Raw genomic sequence first — 23,858 nt, 5'->3', positions numbered from 1 at the left:
TATTTTAATGTTGGTCATTATGGTGGTACTTGGAGAGCCAAGTATTTTCTGAGGTGGTACTTGGTGAAAAAAGTTTGAGAACCACTGTGCTATGTAATACATCAGTCCATATGTCAAGGCAATGGCCGTAAACGAGATTCGCTGAGACCTGTGCGAGACATCGTAAAATGTACAGCGGAAATCAAAGTGACCAACATCTGCCAACGTTGTCAAAAGACGCGCGCGCCCTCTTTCGAATGCTGACGTAATCAGGCCGGAAGTTTTGTTTGTTTTGATAGCAATTGGGAAAGTTTGAAAAAAGTAGGCAGTAATCGTCATTTAAACTCGTTTTTGTGCAATATTTCGTTTGGAAAGCAGTTTTCAAAATGGCGGCACTGACACCTGGCTGACATTTCATGTTTCGAAGTCTCGCACGAGTCTCGTGAAGATCGCACGGATAAGTGACGCCTGCCGTGGACCAAACGAACTAAATTCAACACGGCTAAAAACCAAATAGGCTGATAAGTATAATATTTAATTGCAATTAGTTGCCAATACAAGTCATGATATAAGGTTACTAAAACCGAAAACAGAATTGAATAACATGTTAATGAAGAAATAAAGCAAGTTTAAAATGACTTCAGTTCTCCTTTAATATGCTTTATATGGTACATAGTAACTTTAACTCAGGATCAAGCTGTGGACTCTGGAGCTGTGAGAGACAGGAGTACTACTGACTCATCACTATTCCACCCATGAGTCAAACAAAGTTAATCAAAGTTACTCTTCGTTTAACATCTCAGCAGACAAGTCCACAACAGTATCATGGGGATGCAGTGTATTTAATCTCCTACTCTAATCTTCTGCTTTAATCTCACTCACTAAAAGCACCATTAGTTCCTGCTGAAAACTCTAAGATCTGATGTCGGCACTCTTAAAGACTTGCAAGCCAGACTTTGTTAGAATGTGTTAGCTGATCTGATCCGTTTTGTCAACAAATGAGGCCAGGAAACGCCTACTTTCCCAGAGAGAAGAAATCTGACTAACATGGTGGATGAGCAACTGTAGACATTTTCCTGCACCTATTCAGCAAATTCTGTGAACTGTTTTTAAATCCAGTGTCTAAACTGTATTTTCAAATCAAACTGCAATCTTCAAGATCCTGAAGCTTGTGGCCAGAAAAGTTTAGCTTATGGGTGGAGTGTCTGAGGCCAAGACTAACAGTCTTAGAATTTTATACTGTGGCAATTTGTGCAAAACAGTAGAGTATTTCGAAAGAAAGTGGTGTGTTTGGCTGTTGTTCAAAACAGAAACATTTACATTCCATAAGGCATCTTTTCCTCTGGAACATTTAATCTGTACGTTACTGGCTTAATTCCCCTTGATTCCAATAATTTTCTGGAATTATATACAATACCAGTTAAAAGTTTGGATACGCCTTCTAATCCAGTGATTTTTCTTTATTTTTATTAATTAAGACACTTCATGTCTTAAAGTAATGATGGATGTCATTTCTCTTTACTGAGTTGAGCAGTTCTTGACATAATATGGATTACTACAGTTATGGAATAGGGCTATTTACTGTATTTTTATTATTTTACTATTTACTGTTTGGTCTCAAACACATTAAGAAGGCAAGAAATTGCACTAATTAACTTTTGACGAGGCACCTGTTAATTGAAAAGCATTCCAGGTGACTACCTCATGAAGCTGGTTAAGATAATGTTAATAGTGTGTAAAGCGTCATCAAGGTAAATGGTGGCTACTTTGAAGAATCTAAAATATGAAAGATATGGTGTTTAAAAAAAAAAACCACACACTTTTTTTTTTTTTTTGTTTACCTCTAAAGTCCTTCCCACACCATAGGGAGCATTAGGTGGCACTGATCTCCATTTCTGTAGCCCTCGGCCTCTCGCATAGCTAGGGTTACAGTAGGGGGCTGGTCCTCTGGTAACCGCGAGAGTTTGTTTTTTGTTTTCAGTAACGTGGTTTTTGTTTACCACATGAATCAATATATGTTCCATATGTCATTTCATAGTTTTGTTGTCTTCAGTATTGTTCGACAATGTAAAATATATAGACCAAAAATGGCTTCAAAATAATGAAATGAAATGTTTCAACATTTAAAAAATACTATAAACAGTAATCAGTAAGCCATAATAAAAGAAACAAACTCAATATTTGGTGTGAGACGACCCTTTGCTTTAAAAATAAATAAAATAGTAGTCTGAGGTACAGTGAGTGCAGTTTGATAAGGAAATGAGCTGTAGGTTTTACTGAGCATCTTACAGAACCAGCCACAGTTCTTCTGGACACTTTGATTGACACACTCACTTAATTTTGCACCAAAACCCAGCAGCCTTCATTATGTTTTCTTTGTAAATCTGAAAAGTGCTCTCTTATGTAATATGCTGCTCAGATACAAACTTTTTTTTTTTCCTCTGTAACATTTAATTTTGTGCTGGAAAACAAACGTTTGGACTCTAAAATGTTTTTCTACTGACTCGATAATGCGGAAGTCAGACAATAGAAATCTATAACAAAGTTTGCATGTAAAAAAAAAAATAATAGGGTGCCTAAGATTTTTGCACAGTACTGTATATATAATATAAACTCCATGAGTTCCCTACAAGATGTGCCTTGTCTCGGTGCCACCATCTATACCTTGCTTGATGGGTGAATAAGCGTTGGAAAGGAATCGGAAGTTGCCCTTGTTGTACCAGCTGATGAGCGACATGTTGCCCTTCATCTTGATGTGGGAATGGCCGCGCTGCTGAGGGCCCTCAGGGTTACGCAGCATGGACGCAGGCAGACCGGTGCAGTCACTCTTCCTGGTGCTTAGCAGCCCACAGCAGTAGATATCTACACAGACCACAAGTGTTACAGCATCAGCTTCCTGGAGTTTTATAATATGAAGTGTGAGAAATGGTGAGTAGCTCAACCAACTAACACACTTCATTTAATTGTGGGTATGGGGTTGATTTTGAAATTTGAAATTCTCCCATCAGGTTTCAGCTTCTGAACTTCCCCTCGCTGCACCAGCTGGACTAGAGCTGGCCAATATGACCAAAAAAAAAAAAAATCAAAAATTGTGATAACTAACGGTGTCAATCACATGTACAGTCTGGAGACCCAATATTTTTGCTGAGGTTTCTAGCACCAAGAAAAGAGTAAAGAGAAATGAAAGCAGAGTCTTGTGTTTAGTCAGAAATTGCTCTCTCTGTGTCATGAGAGAATGGCTTAGGGCGCAAATATGGAGCTGTTAAGCACAAACATTAACATAAAGTAACAAGGAACAAGACGGAAAATAAAATGGCTGCTAAGAAAAGATTTCAGTATACAATCAGCTTCATACTGTGGATAACAATGGAGTTGGCCTGGGATTTGAAGTACTGATAGTATTGTGACAATTCTTTGGTGATAGTGATGATATCACTCGCAGCAGGAGGATACTGGATATCAGGCAACATGGAGAAGTTTCAGGTTTTAAAAAAAAGGTAAATCCAAAAAAATATGGCCACAGGTGCAATGAATAAAACTACAGAATATGTTTAAACTACCTGGGTTCTCTGTGGTACGCCGTGACGGACGAGTAGATGTAATGCAGTTTTCGTATGAATTTATTTTTTATACTCTCGGTCACCATACTGAGATGTAATGAGTGCATTTTCAGCTTTCTGGCAGGGCCAGAACATAAAAATTCTCAATTAATGACTCTAACCACCAAGGGTTTAATATTTATAATATACACTTGCTTTAGATTAAAGCTGCCTGTTATGAAACAGGCCCTAACTTTCAGATGATGGAGAATCTTTGGTGACTCCTCCATTTTGCAGGCTATGAATAATTTATTCAACATTCTGGTGTTAGAAACGATGGCATTTCAGTGTGCTGTCACAAACACAAATAAAAAAATGTCTGTTACTGACAAGTTGTGTCATAGCTGAGTTAATATATTTGCAGTATTTGATGACAACAAGCTTTAAAAAAAAAAAAACGATAGCCAGTTGAGGGTGTTCTAGTTGAGTCAATAAACCTAGAGTCCGAGTCCAGTCTCGAGTCTCCAGTGTTCAAGTCCAAGTCATGAAAGAAAATTTCGAGTCGAGTCCGAGAACAAGACTCCACCCGCACCATTTGATGGTGGCTGTTGCTGCCTTTATGTGAAAGCGTCTCTGCTACTGCGTTGGACGAATATTACTGCTCGACTGCCCCGTTTTAGTTAACAGGCTACAGATAAAAAGCTTGTTCATCGCTCAGCAAGCCCCGCCCACTATCAACAGGGCAAATAACATGCGAGAAGGTTAACACTAGCTAGTTCATCGGACAGCAAGCCCCGCTATCAACAGGACAACGAATATGGCGTGTCACTTCCTTCTCTATGTGGAGTCTTACCAAATGATGATTGAAGTTCGAGGTTGTCCTCGTCGTCTCCTCGATAGTTCTTCTACATATGGAACACACACATAGCAGTGCATTTTTTCCCACTGCATGAGAAGTCTGTATAAACAAAGCGGACAATCCTAGGGGCTTCTCTCCAGGCATTTTAGCGCCATTAACGTTAGTTTGTTTCTGAACATGACGTATGGACAGGTGAATGTGCATTCTCTTGCACAAAATTAGTATAAAAATTAACGTAGATATAAATATCTTATGCCAAATTATTATAGTGTGTCACAAAAAATAAAGAAAAAATCCGAGTCCTCGTCTCCAATTTACAAGTCCGAATGCAGTTAATGCACGAGTCTGATGTCATGTACACACGTAGCCGGGTATTTTTAAAACCGAACATTTTCCCCCCCTCCGTTTATAAAAATGTTTTATCCACACCACCTTGTCTTCGAAAAAAATCCCTTCCACACATAACCGAACATCTGCGTTTTCAATCACATTCATAAGCATTCCAAACCTGTAGATGGTTATTTCCCCAAATCCTACCCCCTAATCACATCGCCTGCGCTCTTGGAGCAGTAGTTGGGCTTCTAAAATTAAAGATGTAAATAGCACCTGCACAATAATTAACGCTTTCAAGGCACTACTCCGATCCATTACTCTTTAGCTAGCCGCACACTACGCCGATTTTCAGCGTACCGAGCCAACTGAAGTCGCGAGTCAGGCGTAAAGACTAGTTTTCGATGGTACCGACTCATCTCACAGCCGATTCGAAAAACTAATCGGGAGCCAGACTGATCGGCGAGAGTCGCTAGCAATAGCCAATCGTAGTATCTTTCGCATATAACACGTGACATCATTAAACACAATTTCTAGCGCGAGAAATACGTGTTGGTAGCACCTAATGCAGGTATATACTGTAATTCTATAGACTGAAGCTTTATCCATAGACACAGTGGGCTGGAAAGCCACTCTGCTCAAGTTGCGTGGCTGAATTCCAAATCGCTTTAACTCCCCTATATAAGTGCACTATTTAAGGTTGGAAATAATAGCTCATGCAGCCTAGATAGCGCGCTACATATTCCATGTTGTGTCATTTGTAATTCAGCCTGTAGCATCTTCAAGTGTTGGATTTAACAGTAACTATATCCAATAGCCAATCACAAAGCTATTAAGTTGTCACGTGTCGCTTCAATCGCGACTGCACTCGTCAACAGTCGGGGGATATGTGCGTGCCCTGTCGGGAGTCGGCTCTGAAATGGGTCGGTTTGGTACCGCGTGGATCGCCGTGGTGTGCGGCTAGCTTAAGTCCATGCTTAATCTGGCTTCTGCAGTAAACAAAGGTTGCACGTTTGACGTCAGAGCAGATTTGTTGTCATTTTCTTGGCGCAGATTGCGACATTCTAAAACGCAAAACTCCGGTTATCTCTGTCTACACGAAAAGGCATACACGGAGTTTTCAAAAATCTTCACTTTGCCCGGAGTTTTTTTGAATATTCGTTTTTGATGTGTTTTCATGTGGATGACAGGCCAAAACGTAGAAAAATATCTTCGATTTAGCAGATACCCGGCTACGTGTGGACGGGGTCTGAGTCATCAGTGCTCAAGTCCAAGTCAAGTCATGAGTCCTTAAAATTAGGGCATGTGTCGGATTCGAGTCCAAGTTCTGGACTCAAGTACTACAAGCCTGGATGTAATGACTGTAGAGTTGGTCAACTACTAACATAATCAGCACAGAACCACAGAAGGTAAACGTTTTTGAATTTTCATGCAGATCATCCAGTCCTTGTCAAATTATGTTCATAAACATGGTATCATCGGTGTTAACTGGACCAATCCTGCCCTTTATATTTTCTTTCATAAAAGTTTCTCTCCAGCACGGTTGGAAATAGATTTTGACTCGCAGCCACTGAAACTGAACATGTGTACATTATAAAACATTCTTCTACTGAAAATTCAAGCTCAAACACGGATGCCTCTCTCTGCTAACGCATTTCCAGAATGTCAGCACTAATTGAAAACCGGAAGAGCTGCTGGATGAAGAGATTAGAGCAGAAAGTGCTGACAAATTGAGACTGAACCAAGATTGTGTTTGAAGTCGAACAAATGTGAACACTTCCCGTTACACAGCCAATTATAATAAGCACATGGCAAGCTGGGAGAAGCAGAAGCAATAAAGAACTAAAGAGTGAGTGAGTGAGTGTACATAGATGAGAGTTGCAGTGCTCACCCTGATTCTCAAACTCCTGGAACAGGCTGAGACTGGTGATGCTGGGGCCCGTGAAAATGATGGCGTTGCGTCCAGACAGATTTTGGCAGAGCTGCCTGGCCACCAGGCTGTGGAGCTGCGGTTTGTTTTTCAGTGTGTCGAGTCCGTCTGGACCAGAGCCCTCCTTCAGATGTACATAAATCTGCACACGGGGTCATTATATACAAGCACTGTCAACTGTAGAACTAACTTTACTGTTTGATTACTAGTCAATTTTCCATGACATTTCTCAAAAGCAAAAAACGCTGCATTCAGAAATTATTAATATCATGTGTTGTACATAAACACTGTAATAGTTTGCACATTGCTGTGGTGTGAGAAGAATAACACACTTTAGGGCATGCGGTTCTAGGAAAATAATCAACCTCCAGTTGTAATAGTAACTGCTTCATGTCGGGTCACATCACACCACCCAGTCATTGATTTTTTTCATATAACAGCACGTTAAAAATGATTTTTTTTCCACTTAAAGTGCTGATGACACGTTTTTGACATCTTTGGCGATGTTTTATAACATAAAAAGTAATTCCCGATGATCCATATATTAATTCACGAAGGCGCCTATTTTACAAGTTATGATAAAAAAAAACGCGGCTATTTGGGCAAATTTGACGGGGCTGCAGCACCCAGGAGACGAAAGAGGAGGAGGGGCTATATGACGTCAGCGAAAGAACCTTCCTCCTAACTTACCAGTTTGTTGTTGATGCGGCAGGTGTTCAGTTTATCATTATTAGGTTTTTATTTATATATATATATATATATATATATATATATATATATATATATATATATAAAATGCCTTCACGGGCGGCACGGTGGTGTAGTGGTTAGCGCTGTCGCCTCACAGCAAGAAGGTCCTGGGTTAGAGCCCCGTGGCCGGTGAGGGCCTTTCTGTGCGGAGTTTGCATGTTCTCCCCGTGTCCGCGTGGGTTTCCTCCGGGTGCTCCGGTTTCCCCCACAGTCCAAAGACATGCAGGTTAGGTTAACTGGTGACTCTAAATTGACCGTAGGTGTGAATGTGAGTGTGAATGGTTGTCTGTGTGTCAGCCCTGTGATGACCTGGCGACTTGTCCAGGGTGTACCCCGCCTTTCGCCCGTAGTCAGCTGGGATAGGCTCCAGCTTGCCTACGACCCTGTAGAACAGGATAAAGCGGCTAGAGATAATGAGATGAGATTATGCCTTCGCGTTGTGTTGCCGGCTTTTGCTCCAAAACCCACAAGGATGGGGTAAGTTTATTCAAGTTTCCCAGAGATCCCGAGCTGCATGCAAAGTGGGTGAAGCAAGTCAGGCGCACTCGTGACAAGTGGGAGCCCTCACCAACATCCGTCCTGTGCTCTGAACACTTCGATTTGGATTGTTTTGACACCCTTCCCAGCTTAAAGGAATCTCTTGGGTGTGCAGTTCAGCACAAACGTGTGTTGCTACCATCAGCAGTGCCTACAGTATTCCGGAGGGGGTCTACTAGTAGCTATGCCGGATCCAGCAGTCGCCTGGGACAAGGCGACTCCTCCAAAGACAGTCCAACTGTCAGAACATGTGTTGAGAAACGACATAAGATAAAGGTACGTAGAGCTATAGAGTGCTCCGACATGATGCTAAAAATAGTAACACTGCAGTCTGCGCGGCCATCTTGGAAGTGACTCGCTCCAGAGCGCTCATAGAGTACACATCATAGAGTACACATTCATGATGATCATAAATGTAATCATAAAGTCGGCGTGATATCAGTCATGTATTTGCTTGTGAAAGCTTGCAGCTTTCATGTAACTGCCGCCTAGCAACGAGAGGCAAAGGGTAAAGAGGGTAGGCTATCATAGATTCTATTCGGAAGAGATCAACACGTGATTGCTTAAAAATTAGGTATTTTAACAATTTGCATCTGTTTTGTGATTATCGTGACACTTGTGTGTTATATAGAACTGTATGTCTTATCAGCACATCGAGGATCTTCCACCGGAGGCTTTAGCAAGTACTCGTAGCAACACTACACTTTACCCTTTGCCATGCATTGTTAGGGAACAGTAGCAAGTACCCCGATGACCGACTTCAAGAATATGTAGAAAAAATTTAGAAATGATACTTTCCAAAAGTCATTTGAGCTTAGTGTATTGCATTTCCATTTATATTGTAGGTTCTTGCTGATGTTTTTGCGGAGTATGACGCAGCTGCTGAATCAGAAGCTGCAGAGTTTATGTACTAGTTGTGAACATTCACATTATTATCAATCTCATTTATTTAAAATCAGATAAAATCATGCCATCATGATCACTGCTTAAAGTACCAGTATTTGGTTGTTGAAGAGCTAGCACTAGAGAGTTCACCAGCGTTTTCATGCGCCATTTCCATTGAGTAGAACAGCCAGTGAACCGCAGCGTGTTCTTCCGCTGACGTCACAGCATGGCCGCGAGCCACGGACCCAGTTTTCTTGCGCTGTGCAATTAAAAGTTGGATATTCGCGTAACAACAGCTTCTTTTCACGTAATTATAACAGAAATCTAACATGTTTGCCATGTTGTATAGTTTATTTAAGAAATTGCATACAGTCACATTCGTGTCATCAGCACTTTAAACATTAAAAATATTTTTTTATGTTTTTCAATAGTGAGGTCAACCAGCTTGATTTTTTTCTTCCCTCTTTGGATGCACAAATTTGTTCAACTACACTCGAATTCTGATTTGGGTCCACTAAAACATTTAGGTACAATACAGAAAACAAAACAAGGAAATTTCTCATTGTATATGAGTGATTCCACGCTTATGGGTACTGAAATGGGGACATGAACTTATTTTTAAAAATTCACCTAAAACCATTTCTTTTTTTACCATCAGGTCACAAAACATGTAATCTTTAATGAATGATATGTTAAAAGATAACTTTAATTTTCTGAGATGTAATAAAAACATATTTATATGCCAAAGTCAGAACGTAACAGAAGTGTTGTGGACATATATATTCTCAATTTTAACAATGTAGAATTACTTTTTGAAACATAGGAAGGTGATGTTTTAGCAAATATAATTAATAAACATGTGTAGTAGAATAAACATACACATTCTTTCAATAAGATTAACATGGTATATAGCTAGATTGTAATTAATTTGTAACAGACGCGAGATGGACAATCGTAACAGAAGTAATGTAACAGACATTTTGGAACTCATAGGCTTGACTTTGGCATATAAATATGTTTTTATTACATCTCAGAAAATTGAAGTTATCTTTTAACATATCATTCATTAAAGATTACATGTTTTGTGACCTGATGGTAAAAAAAGAAATGGTTTTAGGTGAATAAGTTCATGTCCCCATTTCAGTACCCATAAGCGTGGAATCACTCATATCAGTTTATTAGGTGCTCACACATGGGGGGGGGGATAGGACACAAATGTATTAACTGAGAAACTTGCATTTTATTCTGACCTGCAAGTCGGCACCATCAGCGCAGCAGTGAAGTCACCTTCCAGCTGGTGTAGTGCTCATCAGTAGTGTTGGCGAATGCTAATTAAGTGCTCAAGCCAGTGCTATCGAGAGCAAGTAGCACAGCCTAACGACTGAGAAACTAAGGCTACATCCACACGACAATGGCAACGAGATTTTATTAAAAAAATATCGCGTCCACATGGGCAACGGATCAGTAAAATATCAGGTACATATGGCAACGCAACGATTGCTGAAAACGATGCAATACACATGCCACACCTCTACGTGTGCTGTAAGACGGTCCCATTGGAGACACCAGAACAATAGAAGAAGTAGGACGCATGCGCATAAACCCCTTCTTCTACCCGGCGTGAAGCACTCACAGGAACAAACACACAACAAGAAGAAGATGGCTGTGACTACACGAGGAAATCGTGCCTTCTGTGTGTACAAATTAGTTTTATTAGTGTGCATAGTTTTATATAACTTAATTTTCTTATTGTGTGTGAACATTTTGAAAAGCATTTTTATATAATTTATATAACTTTTTATATTGTGTGTGAACATTTTGAAAAGCAGTCTTATCCAATAAAAAAAAGAAATTCAAGAAATGGTTCAGTTACTTGTTTATTTAAAAGAAAAGCTGTATACAAAAGTGAATGCAATGCAGTGGTTCATACAAAACAGCGAGAGTGCTGCTTGTTCTAGTCATGTGGTTGTGACGTCATCGTAAACAAATCCGTTCTACTCATCCAGACGACTTCGCAACGGCGCCGTTGCCAGATTTTTCCACTCTGGAACTCGTTCTCGTTTTGGGGCACCCAAAACGCCGGTGCCGTGTGGACGCCAGGCCGAAACGATAAACAATTTTATCAGATTCACCTGAATCCGTTGCCGTGTGGACAGCCTCTAAGATTTCTGTCTCCAGACTCCTCCAGTTCGCCATGGATATAATTTCCAGTTATATCTAGATTGTGTTTCCACTAAAAGAAAAATATCTCCCAGTTTACTTTCGTTTTTAGTTGTAGTTTTACATTTTTGTATTTGTCATTTTAGATTTTTTTTTTTTTAGCATGAAACCATTTCCTGAACCTTAGCCAAAACATTATTAGGATCAGATGACTGAAATGATTGACTGGCTGTGTATATAATGGTAGTTAATTAATATATGGAGAAATGTCTTTACACCATGAGTGCATTTCCTATGATTCATTACAACTAGTCTCCTATTGTGATTGCATGTATGAAATAGTGAAACATTACGTTATGGCTGTACCAGTGGGTTTCTGGCTAACCTGACAGATGAAGCCAGTGGAACTGCACTGTCGCACCCACAGGCTGAACTTCCTCTTCTTCCTCTTGCGCAGCTCCCTCTCTGTACATGTGGTGATGAACACAGGGTCCTCATCGATCAGGGGCTCATGCAGCACCTGAGACACAGCACACCATCACAGTGAGAGCTGAAAGGTAAGCGTAATTTAATTTATTCTACCCATATACACTGCATATGAGCAATCAAGCGCTCTGATAGCCTAGTCGTAGAGTAGCCAATCAGCTCATATACTGTGAGTAGAGAAAAACAAAATGGCAGAGCGTGTTGCTGAACCAACCAAGGGTGAAATAAAAACTACTCGCAAACAAAACCCCCAAAAATACAAAAAAAAGCAACAAAATATGGAATAAAAAGTATTTGATGGTAAGCGTTTATCTTTATTTTTCAAGTATTATTATTATAGCATTTTTCACAAGTTGCTACTGTCATTTCGCCGGTTTGTTTACATTCTAAGCGGAAATGATTTTGTCGGACGTTTTGTATAAAGTTTTTATTTATCAAATTTGCAAAAAAATAAAAATGCTCCGTTTCTCAACATCCAGTGAATGTGGATAGAATAAAACCATTATTCCACTCAATCTCATCGTACATGGCCGAATTAGCTATAAGCCATCAGCTCAGGTACGACTCAATTTCGTGGAATAACTTAATTATTTCCATGGGCCAAATTGTTTGATGGACACAATTATCATCAAGGTGTGCAATTTTGGTGGACTTACTATCCATAATGGAAATGAATCAATAGTATAGTATTGGATTTAAGGCAACACAAGGCAAAATCAGGAGGAGTCAGAAATGCATGTGTGCTGACTCACTGATTCCCCTGTGTGTCTCAGCAGCTGTTCATATATAGTAGATGAAATGATGAGCTGGCTCTCTGCCCTGACTGGGAAGTCGTCAAGGACGAGCTGGCACAGCCTGCGCTGCCAAGGCAATGTTGCCATGGAAGTGAAAAAAAGCCTGTGAGCAGATGGTGTTTCATTTACTCATGACAGATGAGTGTTTGAGGTTGTCTCTCGACTGTGCGACACCAGGGACCTCAACGACACCAGCGAAGGATAATGCAAAGCCAAGGCAGGCACTTAACGTGTCTCCTCCATCTCGCAGTTGTTTAACTGGAACTTGTAAGTAAAGACTGAGATGGTTCAACTCAAGCCTGAAAACAATGAACCCTTGATTCAGACCAGAGTAAATTATCCACACATCTGTTCTTTTAGATCAAATTACTCATTCTTAACGAGGCGTTATCATAATCAGTTCAGCTTAGACAGACGTGCCCAAGGCGAAAAAGGCATTATATAGTAATTATAGAATGTCTTAATATCATGAACTCAGTTTCTTCCTCTCAGTTGAGATAAAGTAAAACACAACAAGGTAGCATACACAATTTGCATAAAATCATCTGACAAATTGCATCAAACATTTGAAATCAAAACAGTTCTCTGGATTCCTAAATAATTTGTCCTAACAATTTCACCAGCATGTTGGTGGTACTGTAATTCTCCTGCATAGCTTCACTGGAAGCTTAAATACACCATATCATGAAAAAAAAATCTCTATATAAAACAATTATTCCATGAAATCGAGCCGTACACGAGCCGATCGCTATAAGCCATGAACAACAAGATTGAGTAGAATAACTGTTTTATTCTATCCACATTCACTGGATTTTGAGAAACAGAGCATTTTTATTTTTTGCAAATTCAATAAATAAAAACTTAATACAAAACGTCCGACAAAATAATTTCCGCTTAGGCAGATTTCTTAAAAACCTATCGATGGCTGCACGAATTGACTTTAGTGTTGTTTTTTTGTACAAAGTACCGTCTTGCTGTCGTGCCGAGGTATAGAATAGCTTTAGACATTTATTTAATTCTTCCTTGGACATTTCAGTTATGTACTTTTCAATTTTTTTGAACCAGTCTAAAAAAAAAATTAAAAAAAAAAAAACAAATTTTAATGCTTAAAGATGAAGAATGTAAATAAATGAGCATAATGACAGCAATTTGTGAAAAACGCTATAATAATAATTCTTGAAAAATATGTTCTTACCATCAAATACTTTCATTCCATATTTTGTTGCTTTTTTTTGTATTTTTTGGGGTTTCATTTTCGAGTAGAGTTTTTATTTCATCCTCGGTTGGTTCAGCAAAATGCTCTGCCATTTTGTTTTTCTCTACTCATGGTATATGAGCTGATAGCCTAGTAGGAGAATAGCCAATCAGAGCGCGTGATTGCTCATATCCAGTGAATGTAGAGATGTATATCATACAAAATATGGACATCTAACCATCACACCCATATGTGCTTTTTGAATATCCCATTCCAGATTTATTCCCCTCTTTTGCTCCACTCTTCTGATTTTGGAGTGTGGTTATGAGGATTTCTCATTCAGCCACAACAGCATTAGTGGGATCAAGCATTGATATTGGGCGAGAAGATCTGCATTTCAGTTCATCCCAAAAATGGCTGAGGTCAGGGCTCGTTGTAGGCCACTTGAGTTCTTCCACACCAGCCTTGGTAAACCATGTCTTCATGGAGCTCGCTTTGTGCATCGGGGCACTGTCATGGAGGTGCAAGTTTGGGCCCTTTAGTTCAAGTGAAAGAAGAATCATAAATCTACAGCATTCAAAGACATTGAAGACAATTGCATGCTTTTAACTTTCTGACAACAGTTTGGAAAAAGGCCCACATAGGTGTGATGAGCAGGTGTCCACAAACTTTTGGCCATATGTGACTCTGATTTGGCTTGGTTTACAAATCACTATACTGCTTGTACAGACAATAGTACTTTAAAGTTTGGGAAGCAGAAATGTGTTTTAATGCACACTATGACATATTAAGTGCTAGAAATGATTCCAATGCACCCTTTATCCATCTTGATCCTTTTTTTTTGTGAACGGTTAAATATTTGTGCATGTTCCAAGATTGGAGAGTGCAGGATGTTTTGGAGTCATGGGAAGCACAAATTGAATTGGTCAAACTGGCAGTGATGTATTGACTGTGGCAACTCAGTCCATTTGTTAATCAGAAAAATGAATTATTGTTCCACCTTAATGAAACAAATTCATCTTACTGAGTGCAGCGATGGTTCTGACCAGAAATGCTATTAGTAGAGTCAGGACACTGCTTAAAATATGAATGGGGCAATGTGTAACTCAACATTATGTAAATTCTGCCCTTCCGGTTTAAAAACAAATTAAAATAAAGGCCAATCACCTTGATGCTCAAGACATTGTCAGGAATCATATATCCCATCAGGTAGGGCTGTGCTCGTTTGCCATCAGTTGCTCACGATATATCGCGATATATCGAGTTAAACGATGTCTTTAATGTATTGTAAGCAGAGGGCGCAAATACGTTTGGTGCCAAAATTATTCAATCAATGAGTCTCGAGACGAGGCCATGGAGACATGGGGACGTAATTAGCGGCTTGCAGCGTCTGTAGCAGAGCGCATTGAAGCAGAGCGCCTAATTTCTAGTGCGCATGCCCTGAGTAACTGGAAGCGCCATTTGTAAATAACGTCTTTGGTTGGAACAGGTTGCAAGCATGAATTTCCGTCGATTTCTGGCATGAAACATGCTTTAAATCAAGTGAAAATTGATGACAACCTGCTACAGAACCGGGAGATATGCATGAAATGTGTCTCATATGGGATTTTCGATTTTCAAGTGAGTAAACGATATCGTATCGTACCCCCGAAAATTGTGCATGATCGAGTATCGCGAGCTGTGAGCACAGCCCTACCATCAGATTCTTAAACTGATACATGCACAGATACGGGGTGCTTTTAGGGCTGCACAATTAATCGAATTTAATTGAAAATCACGATTTTGGCTGCCACGATTAAATTAAATGAAAATCGCGATTTATTTCCATTTAAAATGCGAGCTTTGCTGTATATCTGATCAAGCACTTTTTGACCAATACTCCGCCAAACCATTAGGGGGCGAACCGATGCATGTAAGGTTTCATTACTCCGCCTAAATAAGCAAGCAAGCCAAGTGCAGTGTTGCCAGATTGGGCGGTTTTAAGTGCATTTTGGCAGGTTTTGAACATATTTTGGGCTGGAAACCGTCAGCAGCATCTGGCAATACTGGCCAAGTGCCCAGAGCTTCAGTGCAGCGGTATCTTCTTCAAGGGGTGATAGCGTGAGAGTAGGTAACATTGAGGTGAGAGAGAAAAGCTAACTATGTCGGAACAACAGACTATTTAGCACTGGAGGCAATGTTGTGACCTGCTTTCGCTCATGTTTAAAGCCAGAGCATGTTGATAGGCTGGTCTTTCTAGCTAAAAACTTGTAGGCCTCAGTATAATGCTATGTAATTGTTGCAATTGAGTTTTCAGTTCCTTCATCCTTTGGTACTTTCTTGGATAAATTTCATTTATTTGTCATTTGGAAATCAGAATTTCTCTTTTAAATTTCATTCTGCACTGAAAGCTGTTCATATTGTTTGTTTGAATATCTCATCTCATTATCTCTAGCCGCTTTATCCTACAGGGTCGCAGGCAAGCTGGAGCCTATCCCAGCTGACTACGGGCGAAAGGCGGGGTACACCCTGGACAAGTCGCCAGGTCATCACAGGGCTGATACATAGACACAGACAACCATTCACACTCACATTCACACCTACGGTCAATTTAGAGTCACCAGTTAACCTAACCTGCATGTCTTTGGACTGTGGGGGAAACCGGAGCACCCGGAGGGAACCCACGCGGACACGGGGAGAACATGCAAACTCCACACAGAAAGGCCCTCGCCGGCCCCGGGGCTCGAACCCGGACCTTCTTGCTGTGAGGCGACAGCGCTAACCACTACACCACCGTGCTGCCCTTTGTTTGAATATAGTGAAATAAAATGTAAGTGATTTCCCTAACATCAAGAATAATCGTGATTAATAATCGCGATTACAATTTTGATCAAGATAATCGTGATTATCATTTTTTCCATAATCGTGCAGCCCTAGGTGCTTTGCTTCATTAGTGATGGAGAAATGTGCACATGCAATATCCAGAGAAACCTGAAGAAATACTGTATTTTGTCTTTTTTTTTTGGTCAGATATCAAATCTGTCTTCAAAGTGTCATGTTGTTGATTCATTCCTGGTATACAAGTCATTCCCCATTCAAGTAGATAGAAGCTTGTTCTTGCATGGCTTAAAATATCTGCCCAGGAGAGCTGCAAAGATGGCTGCTGAGTGGACTGACTTTACTAGAGCTTTACTTACATCAGAGTGATGACTACTTCTGCTACCCAATGTAGTTATGAAACTCCTGGAGAACTGTAGTAATGTATAATAAAAAAAAAAAAAGTGTCAACCCCTCACATTCAGACCAGTGCTTGAGTGCACATCCAACCCTCAGCTCTGACAAGTGGGTCATCATCTCTGCAATATGCATGGGACCTGGGAAAAGCTCCCTTCTCTGTTGTCTTTCTCTCTTTCTATCAAACACTCTCCTACTTGCTGTGAGAAGCTGACCTCATGTTGTGTTGCTAGAAAATGACATGCTGCGGGGAAAATGTCTGACAAAAAGTTCTAAAAGGTTCACCAAATCCCTCACACACCTCCTGAATCGGTTATGTCCTGTGGTTGCTAAAACACTAAAGATAAATGTAGAAGACGTGAAAGTGTGTTCTTCAGATGATAATGGATCTAAGCATTAATTAGTGGAAGTGGTTATTTCAGTGATCCTTGGCACATTTAAATGGGATGGCAGTCTCCACAGACATCACCTACAGAATCCATTACAGGGAGCTAAATCAGCACCATAAATCATCATGAACACTCCTTGAAGCTCAGTAAAACTGAAAATATGGCTCTGCCCATGGCCTGTAAACCACGGGGAGGGTCACATGAGTGAAGAAGACGAGAGCCTGACAGGTGGCACGTCTACATGCTTCTAATTACAGCTGGAGGGCCAAAGTTTCGCCTTAAATCCCCAACCCACTTCCTTCTGGCACAGAAACGCTCAGCCTCTATGCCTGTCCTAGTTTCTGACAATTTAATACTGCCAAGATTTGGTGGGAGTTTGTGGAGTCCCTTGGTAATGTCTGAAACTGGCTTCTGTCAGTTCCGTGACTCATTATATGCCAAAGAATGGCTGAATGGCTCTCATTTTACAGAACAAAAAAATATCTGAAGCTTGCCAAAAAGCTAACAAATAAATTGACTGACTTGTAGACAAAAATCTATTTGAACATTTGTTTGCTGTTTTCTATGTAATGCACTAGGGAACTCAGCCCCATTATTAATGTCTGTTGCTCAACAAACTTTGTGTGTGGGGGGGGAAACCAGTGTACTGGATTGGAACACGCTAATGGAAGAGCAGCACTGTTGTTGGGATAAAACGACCCATTTACTAGCTTATGGCAGCTCTGCCATGATATTAACTTTTTAAACAAACAAAAAAAATCATCTGAAAATGTTTTTTTTTTTTTTTACCCTGGCTAAAATCTATTATTCTATCCACTTTCACTGGATATGAGCAATCACGTGCACTGATTACTACAAGGCTATCAGCTCATATACCGTGAGTAGAGAAAAACAAAATGGCGGTACGTTTTACTGAACCAACTGAGGATGAAATAAAAACTCTACTTGAAAACAAAACCCCCAAAAAGGAAAAAAAAAGGAATGAAAGTATTTGATGGTAAGAACGTATTGTATTTTTCCCCAAGAATTATTTTTCACAAATTGCAACGGTCATTTCGATGGTTTGTTTACATTCTTCATCTTTTAAGCAATAAAATTACGCATGTATGCAATTTGTCACGTGTCCGCTAAGTAGAAATGATTTTGTTGGACGTTTTGTACACAGTTTTTATTTACTGAATTTGCAAACAATAAAAATGCTCTGTTTCTCAAAATCCAGTGAATGTGGATAGAATAAAACAGTTATTCCACTCAATCTCATCGTACATGGCTTATAGCCAACTCGGTGCTATGCGCCTCATCGTCTATCGGCTCATGTACGACTCAATTTCGTGGAATAACTATTAAATATACATACAGTATTTAACTGTCAGGTGGCACGGAGGTGGTTAACACTGTCACCTCACAGCAGCAATAAGGTTCTGGGTTCAAGCCCAGTGGCCAACAGGGGCCTTTCTGTGTGGAATTTGCATGTTCTCCCCGTGTATACATACCGTAGATTTCCTCTGGGTGCTCCGGTTTCCCCCACAGTCCAAAGACATGCAATTAGGCTAACTGGCTACTCTAAATTGCCCGTGTGTGTGAATGCACAGAAAGGAACTGGCCACCTGAATGCTGTACTTCTGGCCAAGTCAACCAAACATGGTTCGCCTTAAGCCTGGATCAGGTTTGGCAGTGACAATGACCATTTAACTGTCATAATCTTTATTCATCTTATTTATTTAATTGAATTAAATTTTAATTCAGTTGAATTATTTCATTATTGCTTGTGGTGTATCCCTTTTGTATTACAATTCCCTTAGCGTTATAATTTATTTACTGCATCAGTTAATGTTAACAAATCATATAATAATTGTACCACAAAATGTAATGCTGAGTTGCCAGTAAATTGCTTTAAATGTACAGTAAACAATTGGGAAACATTTACAGTAAAGTAATACATCTTACACCGCATGAAGTAAAATATAATGCTACTGTAAATGGTTAAAAAGTCCAATGTGTTATTCTTTAATCAATTAAAAACTGCAATCGTTGTAAATGTCTGTGTTGGGGGAAGCCATGACCTAATGGTTAGAGAAGCAGCTTTGGACCCAAAAGGTCACTGGTTCAACTCCCTGGACCAGCAGGAGTGGCTGAAATGCCATTAAGCAAGGCACCTACCCCCAACTGCTCCCCAGGCTGTAAAGGGTATGTTGTATGTCGCTCTGGATAAGAGCATCTGCTAAATGCCATTAATGTAATGTGTAAGAAGAATAAAACTCTTCAAGGGAATAGTCAACGTCAGGGTTTTTCCTATAACTACACCCCCTTTCATATTTTATTCTTTATTTAATGTTGAAGTACATCATGCTCCTAAATGTTACCTAATGCAGTAAGTCATGTTAAGAGAACCTTAATGTAAAGCATTACTATTTCATGTATAGATCTATCCTTTTAGCTAACGCACCTGGAGACTGTATAGTAAATAAAAGGTGTTGTATTAATGTACTTCTATACCTGTGTTTGCGAGGGCCGGAAGGTACAGCTGAAGCTCTGCTGCAGTGAATCCAGGAAGGGCTGGATCTTGTAAAGGCCCTGGTTACCACCTTGGCTTGAACGGAAGGCCACAATATGGAAGTACTTAAGGATCTTCTCGAAGCGTGCTTGGCTCATTTTGAGTGCTATGCTGCGGTTGCTGAAGAAGCCGCTGCTCCAGATGCTCAGGACGGATTCGCAGTGGTGCACACTGGTGGAGATCACAAAGCCTAGGAAGGCTTTCATCTCAGCCGGCGTCACGTTGGTCCAGCCTTCATCACTGCCAAAGCGTTCCTGGTACTTCTTAGCATACATGTTGGTCTGAGTCACCATGTTCTGAATAACATTATCAGGTACAAAGAGCTGGAAGAAATCCATGGCTGTGGCAGTGGCTGGCATTTTCTGTGTGGGACCTGACATTGGAATTGAACACACACATTAGTCAGTATGTTATGCCATATAACACAGCACAAGATTTAGTGCACTTAGGACAGGCATTCATATGTAACCTTTAATCTTATCTAATATCGCCTTACTTGTTTTGGTTTTAGTTCGAGAAGATTTCGTTTTCTTTAAAAGTGATTTGTAGAATTGAAAACAGCATGTTCCATGGTGGAAAGGAAGACGTTGGGAGTATGAAAAGTTTGTATGACGTATCAGTGGCGTCGTTAGGCCCTATCACTCAGGGCTATAGCCCTGGGTATTTTCACCCTCAAATAAAGTAACAGATTAATAGAAAACAACTAAGCGAAACAGATCGGAACTTGACTTGCAGTGTCCAAAGACGGAGGGGGAAGGGAGAACATTTTGGTTACCGCCAACAGAAGAACAACATTCAGAACTAGTTGGAAGACGACTTCAAAAAAAAAAATCCACTATTGTTGGATTTTTCAAGATGAAAACAGGTGGTAAGTCAGTCATTGACCGTGTGTGTGTGTGTGTGTGTGTGTGTAACCTATCGAATTATGTTGATGCACAAAAACCACTCTTTGTAGGTTATATTGAATTTACAGAGTAGGGTCTGTATGATTAGTGTGCCAGGCTTGCTCAAAAGTTTGAGTGGTTTAATGAATATCTACAGTGGTGGTCTCTTTGTCCCAACTAAGTTTATTTAACAGGTCAACAACAATTTGTGCCCTGACATAATTTAATCCTATGTTTTAATGCTACATGTAGCCTACACAGAACCAGCGAGCCGACCGTACCATAGCCAGCCTTTGGCATACCAGTCACATATAGGGACAATTTTTTTCCACGCAGTATTAATGTCAACATAAATCTGTGTTGTCCAGACACCACAACTGAGCCTGGATGCATTGGAGAAAATGGTATGTGTGTGCGCGTGTGTGACAGAAACTTGGAAGACGTATTTATATGATCATAGTCTTGTGAGTTGGGATGTCATCTGGGATTTTGAATGCTGTAATATAATAATGTAGTTTAGAATTGGTGTCTTTGTGGTCCTAAAGGAGAGATATCTGAGTGAGAAATGATTTTTTTTATTAAACTGATGATAAATTTTACTAGTGATATTTAATAGTCAGTTGGCCCATGCCTCAGTTTCCTGACACATTATGGGTGTTGAGGATGATAATAATAAAGAGACAGAAACTGAAGAGAACGACATTAAATTTAAAAAGAGCAGTGCAAAAATCACTAATAAAAAGATGTCAATCTTTGAATGTGTGTGGGTGATAATATTTCTTGTAAAATTTGATATAACCTCCTCCCCAACCTATCTATGCCAATCTCCCTTAAAAAATACAAGCCCCAGGAAAATCTGACTCAGCCCCTGGGCTTTTCAAAAGCTAGAAACGCCCATGTGAAGTACCAATACGCAACTGAGGTATTCATAAAACTAGATCAACACAAACAGTAAGAATTAATAATTACAAACACCAAAGTACCATAATTAATAGAAAAGTTATATTTAAATCAAACAAAACAATTATTGAAAAAAAAGGCAGGGGGCAAAATAGTTTTTACTTACAGACACTTTAAAGGGCTGATGACACGAACATGACTCTATGCAATTTCTTAAATAAACTATACAACATGGCAAACATGTTAGATTTCTGTTATAATTATGTGAAAAGAAGCTGTTGTTACGCAAATATCCAACTTTTAATTGCACAGCGCAAGAAAACTGGGTCCGTGGCTCGCGGCTATGTTGTGACGTCAGCGGGAGAACACGCTGCGGTTCACTGGCTGTTCTACTCTGGTTCTACTCAATGGAAATGGCGCATGAAAATGCCGGTGAATTCTCTAGTGCTAGCTCTTCCTCTTCTGGGAGTCTAGAATTGTGTTGATCTCTTCCGAATAGAATCTATGATAGCCTACCCTCTTTACCCTTTGCCTCTCGTTGCTAGGCGGCAGTTACATGAAAGCCGCAAGCTTTCACAAGCAAATACATGACTGATATCATGCCGACTTTATGATTAAACATTTATGATTATCATGTAGAATCTATAGCTCTACGTACCTTTATCTTATGTCGTTTCACAACACATGTTCTGACAGGAGGACTGTCTTTGGATCCGGCATAGCTACAAGTAGACCCCCTCCGGAATACTGGCAGTGTTGCCAGATTGGGAGGAATCCCGCCCAGTTGAGCGGTTTCAAGTGCATTTAGGTGGGTTTTGAACATATTTTGGGCTGGAAAACGTCAGCAGTATCTGTTGCCAGATACTGCTGACGTTTTCCAGCCCAAAATATGTTCAAAACCCATCAAAATGCACTTGAAACCGCTCAACTGGGCGGGAAACCTCCCAATCTGGCAACACTGTGTAGGCACTGCTGATGGTAGTAACACACGTTTGTGCTGAACTGAACACCCAAGAGATTCTTTTAAGCTGGGAAGGATGTCAAAACAATCCAAATCGAAGTGTTCAGAGCACAGGACAGATGTTGGTGAGGGCTCCCACTTGTCATGAGTGCGCCTGACTTGCTTCACCCACTTCGCATGCAGCTCGGGATCTCTGGGAAACTTGAATAAACTTACCCCATCCTTGTAGGTTTTGGAGCAAAAGCCAGCAACACAACGCGAAGGCATAATAACTAATATATATAATGTATAATAATAATACTAATAATGATAAACTGAACACCTGTCGCATCAACAACAAACTGGTAAGTTAGGAGGAAGGTTCTTTCGCTGACGTCATATAGCTCCTCCTCCTCCTTCGTCTCCTGGGTGCTGCAGCCCCATCAAATTTGCCCAAATAGCCGCGTTTTTTATCATAACTTGTAAAATAGGCGCCTTCGTGAATTAATATATGGATCATCGGGAATTACTTTTTATGTTATAAAACATCGCCAAAGATGTCAAAAACGTGTCATCAGCACTTTAAGGTGTGCTCAATGGCTTATAAGCCTTGTTTTAACATTTATCTCAGGTTTGGTAACCTAAGCATAAGCCTTGCAGATTAGAAACGTCTTAACAACGCTGTTAAAACTGACTTACAGAAGGCCAGGAAGCATTTTCTGGTGTAACTAGTTAAAGATGTACACCTTAATCCCTTAAACTATTGTTCTGTTATTAAATTATTCTGTTTAAAGCATGTCATTAAATACCTACTATAAGTTTATCAATAACTTCAGCAAAAATAATAAAAAGGTATGTAGTTACTTACGTGAACTATAAGAATTGTAAATCTCGGCCCATCAGTGGATTTTGGGATTTTTAAAGGATTAAATAAAGTGGATTATTTTATCAGACAGTCGTCATTTGAACACAAAACTCCATTGTACTTATGAAGCATTTTAAAAAAATGTTGAATTTGTGTGCAAGTTTGTGCATATAATATGGCTGCAAAGCAATTTGAATGAATTAATAAACCAACATTGGAGTACAGTTCCTACACAGTACCAATCAAAAGTTTGTACACCCCTACTCACTCATTCATTGTTTTTTCTGTATTTTGATTACGTTCTACACTGTAGCACAATACTGAAGACATCACAACTCTGAAATAACATATGGAATTATGTGGTAAACAAAAAAGGTTTTTAAATAGCGTTTCATATTTTAGATTCTTCAAAGTATCCAGCGTTTACCCTGATGACGTTTTGTACACTATTGGCATTATCTTAACCAGCTTCATGAGGTCGTCACCTGGAATGCTTTTCAATTAACAGGTGCCTCGTCAAAAGTTAATTAGTGCAATTTCTTGCCTTCTTAATGTGTTTGAGACCTAAATAGTAAATAATAAAAATACAGTAAATAGCCCTATTCCAGAACTGTAGTAATCCATACATTATTATGTCAAGAACCGCTCGACTCTGTTAAAAAAAAAAAA

The 23,858-nt window shown here is 39.8% G+C and overlaps 1 protein-coding gene across 1 annotated transcript in view; it reads right to left on the bottom strand.

The window, feature by feature from the left end:
- The window catches only part of pgbd5 (piggyBac transposable element derived 5), a 65,674-nt gene that overhangs the window by 12,726 nt on the left and 29,090 nt on the right, over positions 1 to 23,858 (bottom strand). The window contains exons 2-5 of the mRNA XM_060924836.1: positions 19,543 to 19,973; positions 11,355 to 11,489; positions 6,599 to 6,779; positions 2,644 to 2,841 (exon numbers count right to left, since the gene is read on the bottom strand). Of these exons, the coding sequence (XP_060780819.1) occupies positions 2,644 to 2,841; positions 6,599 to 6,779; positions 11,355 to 11,489; positions 19,543 to 19,973 (945 nt within the window). The remainder of the gene's footprint in view (positions 1 to 2,643; positions 2,842 to 6,598; positions 6,780 to 11,354; positions 11,490 to 19,542; positions 19,974 to 23,858) is intronic.

This window comes from Neoarius graeffei, chromosome 7, assembly GCF_027579695.1.
Source record: "Neoarius graeffei isolate fNeoGra1 chromosome 7, fNeoGra1.pri, whole genome shotgun sequence".
Classification (NCBI taxonomy): domain Eukaryota; kingdom Metazoa; phylum Chordata; class Actinopteri; order Siluriformes; family Ariidae; genus Neoarius; species Neoarius graeffei.
This window is presented reverse-complemented; position numbering and strand designations above follow the sequence as displayed.